This window comes from Sinocyclocheilus rhinocerous, unplaced genomic scaffold, assembly GCF_001515625.1.
Source record: "Sinocyclocheilus rhinocerous isolate Xijiao unplaced genomic scaffold, SAMN03320098_v1.1 scaffold700, whole genome shotgun sequence".
Taxonomy (NCBI): domain Eukaryota; kingdom Metazoa; phylum Chordata; class Actinopteri; order Cypriniformes; family Cyprinidae; genus Sinocyclocheilus; species Sinocyclocheilus rhinocerous.
The window spans coordinates 48,938-56,645 of NW_015666541.1; the positions used below are offsets into that span (position 1 = coordinate 48,938).

At 33.0% G+C, this 7,708-nt stretch overlaps 1 protein-coding gene across 1 annotated transcript in view; it reads left to right on the forward strand.

The window, feature by feature from the left end:
- cntnap3 (contactin associated protein family member 3) overlaps window positions 1-7,708 on the forward strand; it is a gene marked incomplete at its 5' end in the record, with an annotated part of 97,137 nt that overhangs the window by 32,988 nt on the left and 56,441 nt on the right. The window contains 4 exon segments of the mRNA XM_016544049.1: window positions 2,369-2,541; window positions 3,037-3,069; window positions 3,426-3,687; window positions 5,435-5,578. Of these exon segments, the coding sequence (XP_016399535.1) occupies window positions 2,369-2,541; window positions 3,037-3,069; window positions 3,426-3,687; window positions 5,435-5,578 (612 nt within the window).

Consider the following 7,708-nt stretch of genomic DNA (forward strand, 5'->3'; position numbering starts at 1 on the left):
AACACACTATTAACTTCTTGTTTATTGAACTGTTGTATAAAATTTTATTAAAATGTATTGGGAAAAACAGCACTTACTTGTTTGAGATTGCTAAACTATATCAATATTATATAAATATAAGATAAAAACCCATACAGCGTCTTTTTTTTTTTTGCCTCATTTCTTGAATTATTGGTGCATATAACTGCATTCTAATAGACTGCATCACACAGTGAGTCATCCTGCATCGTGTTCATCAGCCACTCCGTGCATTTTAAGATTAACCTAATACCTAATACTATTAATGCATTTATTTTATGTTTATGGCACGCAACATGTCTATCAATTATTCATCAGTTACAGTCTGGTCAGTTACCATCAGAATATAAACAGGCTCTGCTTTGTTTTTGTGCACGAATGTGGACGGCGTTGACAGCTCTGATATAATTTAACATTTAGTGGTCCACTGCTTAATATTTCATGATCTTTGTTCCTCTCAGAAAGCATGAAGATCAGCAGAATAAAACCAGCCCAGCCTTGATCTCTCTCGTTCACTCGTATGACAGTCATACTCATGTGTTTGAAGTGCGGCTCTGATTAACGAAAAATAATATACAGCACTGTCAATCTGTCATCATCTGACAATGAAAAAGCCAGAAACGCCTGTCCTCTTCTGTTAGCTTTGTAAAAGTGTCCCGGAATTTTTGATTTCAAAAATATGAGACTAAAACATGAGTTAACATGAAACTAGTGTGAAACAATCACTTAATACACATTTTGTACACACCTAGTATAAAATTATAAAATTAGATATATATTTTATATTTACTTATATTTTATATTTACCCATATATACATCTAATTAAGTAATGATTATGTATTATTATTATGTAATTATTATTAATACTAATAGTACATAATCTGTGCGTTTTTTATTTCTTATGTATTTCACATGAGTAGGGACCCAACAGAGTTCCAAAGTTGCAAACTACTTTCCTTAAATGTATTCATATAATCATGATCCGGCACCCTACAGATCCGTCTTAGTGCTGTAAACAAACCCTGCTGTCTGTCTGACTGCTGTCACCTGAAACTCATCCTGATTATGCAGAGGAAACATTTCACTTGCCTTTTCTCCCAAATATCTGTCAGCAGTTAAAGTAACCGTAGAGACACCCAGCAGAAGTGTGTGATGATTTGGCTGTCCGCGTGTCAGAGTGAATTAAAGCAGGTCTAAACATGGCCCACGCCACAGTTGATCTCACAGATCTGGAGCTAGTTTAAGCAGGTGATAAGTAAGTCTGTGAGGCTGTGAAAAGTGTTGCCATTTTACACCAAACAGTCGTCGCACGTTCTGAGAGTTTAGCAGATCGTCTCGTTGATGTTCATTGAACTCAGGTTTGTTGCAGCAGTGTTGTGTTTGATATTCATTTATGACAATCAGTATGATGTGTTATTTGAATATTACTTAAATTATATTGTAGTATTTATTCATATTTTGAATTAGCTTTATTTTTATATTTAAATTTTAGTTTAAGTTTTAGTAATTGTGCTTTTTAATTTTGTCATTTGTATTATTTATTTAATTATTTATATTATTTTGTAAATTCCTGTTTAGTTTAATTTTTTTTTTTTTTTTTTTTAATTTTAGTACTTAAACTTAGGGGTTTTTTTCTTTTTAGTTTTGTTATTCAATAATTTATTTTAATTATTAAATAAATGTATATTTATTTAATGTATTTATTTTTTTTATTTATATTGTATAATATATATACATATTAGATCTGAAGTTGAAGTACTGAAATGTCTAACTCTTGTTTTAAATTTTTGTTATTATACATTTTATTTTATTTCAGTTGCCAATGCCACATTTATTTTTGATTTCATTTATTTATTTATTTTTAATATTTCATTTCAGTTCAAGTAATTTACAATAATAACATTAACATTAACACAAAGAATCACAATTTGCAAGAGATGCATTTCATCTTTTGATTACAGTCTCTAGTCTGTTTCTTAAATTATACATTGTTTTATGGAAAAGTGTGTAATTATTTGCTTGTTTATTATTAGTAGCCAGAGAAAACATCTCATGTTTATCTCTCTTTGTCTCTCTATTAAATTGGCTGTGTTCGTAAATGAATACTTACATGCTGCTTACTGCACACTGGACAGTATATGCTATATAACCTATGTTTATGTGAAATTATGTGCAGTAAATGTTTCAAACAGCTACATTGTTATTTCATGACCTGCATGTTAACATCTAAGAAATACAGCTGGTGATTGCATATTTTCTAATGTCAGTTTCTGTCGAAATACATTTAAAGTAACCAAACTTTTGTAGCTTTATCAAGCCGTCCTATCCAGCATTTGATCTGTGTTTCAGGGGGTCCGTCGGCTGATTTGCACCCTCTGGTGTCTCTGGGCAGTTTGCTGGACGATCAGCACTGGCATCACGTCAGCGTGGAGCGGGTTCGAGGACTGGTGAACTTCACCGTGGACAAAAACACCCAGCAGTTCCAGCTGCCCGAGTCCTGGAGTCACTCTGAGATTAACGAGGTGAGCTGCTAACCACCTCCAGCTCAATTAGTCCAGTAAAGCATTTCAAACCACTCACAAAAAACACCTGAATTATACAAACAACATCAATCAACTGGAATGAAAATGTCTTTGTGGAATTAGATCTCACTATATTTCTGAGCATTTCACTTTGTTTTGACACACTGTTCATTTATTGATATCAACACTTACATCTTATATTACAGTAAACTAGCAAAGTCTCACAATACAAGGCCAGTTTCTTTATATAGCACATTTCATGCATAATAGTAATTCATAGTGCTTTACATAAAAATGATTGCAAAAATAATAGTCATAAATAAAATAAATAATAATTAATAAAAAGTAATAAATTATATTCATGAACTGTATATGTGTGGAAACAGTTACAGTAAATAGTAGTCATAAAAGGTATATAAAAGGTAAAAATAGCATTAATAGTAAATATAAATTATTAAATAATTTATTCATAGAATTATTCATTAATGGTAATAGTTATTTATAATAGAGCAGCAGGTCTCCATCAGAGTAAGTGTGTGAACACAGTCACGTCTGCAGCTGCTTTATTTGGCCTGCTAGCGATTGTCAGATGTTGGCTGCTTCATTTTTCCATAATGAGAGCTTTGTGTTTCCGTGACCCTTACCATGTTCTCCTCCATTATACAGGGTTTTTTCTTTTTTTACAACCATTGTCTTGGGAATTTGGGGGTTAAACCAATTACCAGCCCTTTAATTCATTGTCGTAATGGCCGTGACATTGGTTTCAAGATAATAGCCAGGAAGGCAAATGCATAATTTATGAAGCAGACATCATGACTGTGGTGCTTCACTATTGCAAATGAGAAATGCTCTTGGTTTTACTCAGTATTTTTTGTCTCTCGTAGGGTAACGTCAGCTTTACATGCACCGAATCCATAGACGTGCCGGTGACCTTCGCCAGTCCTGGAAGTTTCCTCGCTTTGCCGTGGGTCTCCGGTGGAGAAAGCGCCTCGGTCGCTCTGCAGTTCAGGACCTGGAACAGAGCGGGCCTGCTGATGACCTTTGACCTGCAGCATAACGCGGGAACGCTGTGGCTCTATCTGAGCGAGGCCAGAGCGCGACTGCAGATCCATAAGACCGGCCGGATTATGACAGACATCACCGCAGGTTCGGCTCATGCATTTTGGGATATAATATGTTGATATATGAAATAATAGCACGTATATACCATAGTTTCAGTTTATTTGACAGTAAAAGCAAAGTCCATCTCTCTTGTGTGTCAAGAGTAAAGCAAAGTCGACATCAATGGCACCTGCTGCTTTGAGAAATGCAATATGTATGAAAATCTCTTTGTATGAACATTTACATCACAAAGGAACTTTCTGGCTAAAACTAGTTTTAAACCAAATGAATGCAGAATAATGAATTACTTGAACTAAATTTTAGGTACCATGCTTAATATGAAGTATTATGTGAAACAGTATGCGGTATGCAAACATAAACATTGCAGTATCTTGATATATTGTTCAGAATTATATTCATCTTAGAAATAAATGCTTATTTTGCATTTTTAATATATATATATATTTTTTTAAATGTACATATATAATCTATATTATAATTTAAAAATGTGTCCAAAACGTTATAGTTTATATATTTATATGTAGTCTAGTTTTTAGTTTTAATTTATGTAGTTGTAGTTATTTTAATACTTCAACGTCAACAAAATGAAAATGAGAAATTTTGCCTTGGCAGCTAGCTGAAATAAAATGTGTTTTATTTTATTTTAGTTAATATTTATTTTAATATTTATCATTTTTCAGTTAGTGTTATTATCATTAATTGAAGTAAAAAAAAAAAGTTTCTTAAAATCAAATAAATGTTAACTGAAATTAGCTATAATTATTATTATTTTTAATCTGTTCCGCTAGTTGCAATGGAAACATTTCTAATTTTCATTTAGTTTAACTTGAAATATTTAAATAACTTTAACTCAACTAAAAAAAACGTGTAGAATAAATGTTAACTAAAATAAACAATAAAAAAAACTTTAAACTGAAGTATTTAACTAAAATTAAAACTGTATATTTTAGTATTGATAAACTGTTATAGTTGTTTATATTTTGAATAAAATGTATTTTTATATTTTCTTTTTTCATGTTAATTTTAGTTAAAGTTTTTGTCATTTTTATTTTCATTTTGTGATTAAATATGTAGTTTATATAGTTATATATAGTATATATAGTTTTTTATTAACTTTTTAGTTGTAGTTTATTTAGTTTTAGATTTTTATAAAATCAATATTAACTAAAACACAGCATATATATATATATGCTGTGTTTTAGTTAATATTGATTTTATTTTAAGTAATTAAATGTTTTTATGATGTTAGTTTTAGCTTTATACATTTCATTGTGAAATGCATTAAACTCTGGTTGTATATATAACGCACCTTTGATAAATATAGTTAGATGACTATATTTTGTGCATACTGCAAAATTAGCGTCACTAGTATGCTAGTGTGTTAAAAATGCATATTTAAACCAATTTTGTGTGAAAATGCCTGAACTTTTGGCAATCCAATCCAATATTGCATCAAGACAGAGTTGCTGTCAGATTCATTTGACACAATGCAAATAAAGTAAAGATCAAGCGCATTGCATTGTTGGATACAGTATTTAATAAAGTGTGCTGTAGTTGTGTACTGCACATTTTGGCAGATATCATCTGTTTATTTCATGCATACAGAAAATATACACACAGCATTACTGAACTAACATGAGTAGTTTGCTAGTATATCATTACATATATACTCTAAGTTTAAGGCAGAAATCTGTTCTTGCGCTTTATGTAAAAATGATCTCCCTAATGCCTGTTATTTTGCCTGATCCACATGCTGGCTGTTTCTCCACAGGTGCCAGTTTAAATGACGGTCAGTGGCACTCGCTGGAGCTGGCTGTGCGTCGAGGGCGTCTCGCAGTCACCCTGGACAGAACCGACAGCACTACAGCGTCCACTTCCTTCCCTGTCGCACCTGACAGCCAGCTATTCTTAGGCGGTAAGAGTAACCTTTAGCCATCCATCGCCTCCTGCTAACACAAAGCAACACGTTAGCTCAGAGTAATTTCCCTCTACACGAGCCCAATCCTTCACGTTATTCAATCCATCGTTTCACTCAACAAACAGCTTCCGCTGAGAAAAGCACATTGGTTTAGCTTTCCAGCGGTTTGGGGCTGAAACTCTCTAAGGCTTAATTGCCTTCAGCTTAGTAACTGGAGAGAGAGAGAGTTACGCCGTCTATGAATGCACAACTGCAGTGGTTTTGCCTTGAGCCACAGTAAATAATGTATCATATCCTCATGCATGTGATGAGATCTGCCAATATGACAGTCATGTAGGACAGTTTGTGACATGTCATAACAGTATGTGAAACATTTGTAGGTAATTTCCAACGAGCAATTTGTACATTTTTGTTCAACGCAGTCCAGATCATTATTGCAGGTAGTATTATTAGCATTATTGTTATTGTTATTGTTATTATTGTTATTTGGGGGAAAAAAACATTAATATAAACTAAAATATAACTAAATTATATAACTGAAATAAAACAAAATAAAATATAAAAAATAAATAATAATAATAATAATAATAATAATAATGATAAGTATAAGTATAACAAATTAAGCTTATTTTATTTCAGCTAAATAAAATGTAAAAAATTTATAAAAAACTATATTTTTTAGCTATATACATTTTATTTCCACTAGTTGCCATGGAAAATGTATTATTTTTTGTTTAGTTTAACTTGAAAACTAACTAAAACTGTGTAAAGTCAATATTAACTGAAATTAAATAAACTATAAAAATTAAGCTTATTTTGTTAAATAAATGCAAATTGCTAAGAACTATATAGACAAGTATGTATATTAGGGCTGTCATCGTTAACGCGTTAACGCATGCGATTAATTTTACTATCCTTAACGCGTTAAGATGAGAAAAAAAATTGTAGTGCAAAAATAAAACTGCCAATATTACAAAATATAACATTAAAAAGTGTATAAATCATTCGTTTTTCTAAAGAAACACTGTCCAACAGCGACACGCTTGTGTAAAGTACAGACTGAACGGATTGTCAACCAGTGTTGCCAAGTCCGCGGTTTTCCCGAGGAATTGGGCTACTTTAATACTGTTGCCGCGGGATGTTTTTCATGTCCGCGGGTTAAAGCGACCCCAATAACGTGATATTTAGCCCCTGGAATGCAACTTTTACCAGGGGAACCCCATCAAAAAATGTGTATTTTACCCTCCCGAACGCGAGTTTTACCGGGGGATCGCCCTTGAAAAGCAATTGGGCTATTTTTGGGCTAGTTTTGAGTAGCAATTGGGTGTGTTTTGCTGTGAAAACCTGGCAACCCTGTTGTCAACACATCCCACCGCTGTATGGCCAGATGAGACGCAAACTAATGCGATAAATCCCGCCTCTTGTGTTCATGTGTTCTGCGTTTGCGAATCAGTCTGAATGAACAATATAATGGCATTAATGGGAAGACTAATAAAATAAAGTAAGTAAACAACTCACACACTTAGATATAAGACTTAAAATGGTCTGAAAACATGATCTGTGGGATTTTTTAGTGAGTAATCAGCTTGGTAAAATTTAAAGTAAATCTCTGTGTGTTATGGTTATGATCTGTTTTGGTTTGGTTTTCTGTGTTTCCTTTCTCCTGCCTTGTTTGTTTCCATGGTTTTTGATTAATTAGCTCCACACCTGTTTCTGTTTCTCCCTGATTATGTTCCCAGTATTTAAAACCGGTGTTCTCCGTTATTCCTTTGTCTGCTATTGAGTTGATTCCCCTATGTGCTACGTGAGTGTCTGCCTGACCTGTATTTCCCCGAAGCAAGGATTAAAAGACTGTATTTTGAGTTTACGCCTGTCTCTCCTCGTCTCCTCATTCCACCTCCGTAGCCATTACGTAACAGAATAGCAGACCTACAAAGTGAGTAATATTAGCGGCGTTTTTCTTTCTTTTTTGTTTTGTTTCTCCCCTCTTCCGGAATGGCAATCCCAGAAGCTCTTAGCTGTTGCACTGTACACATACTATACAATTCAGATTTTTTTTCTTTCATATGTGCTTATATGGGCTCCTTATATCATTTGGTTCTTTGGTGTCCTTTTGGAGTTTCTAAG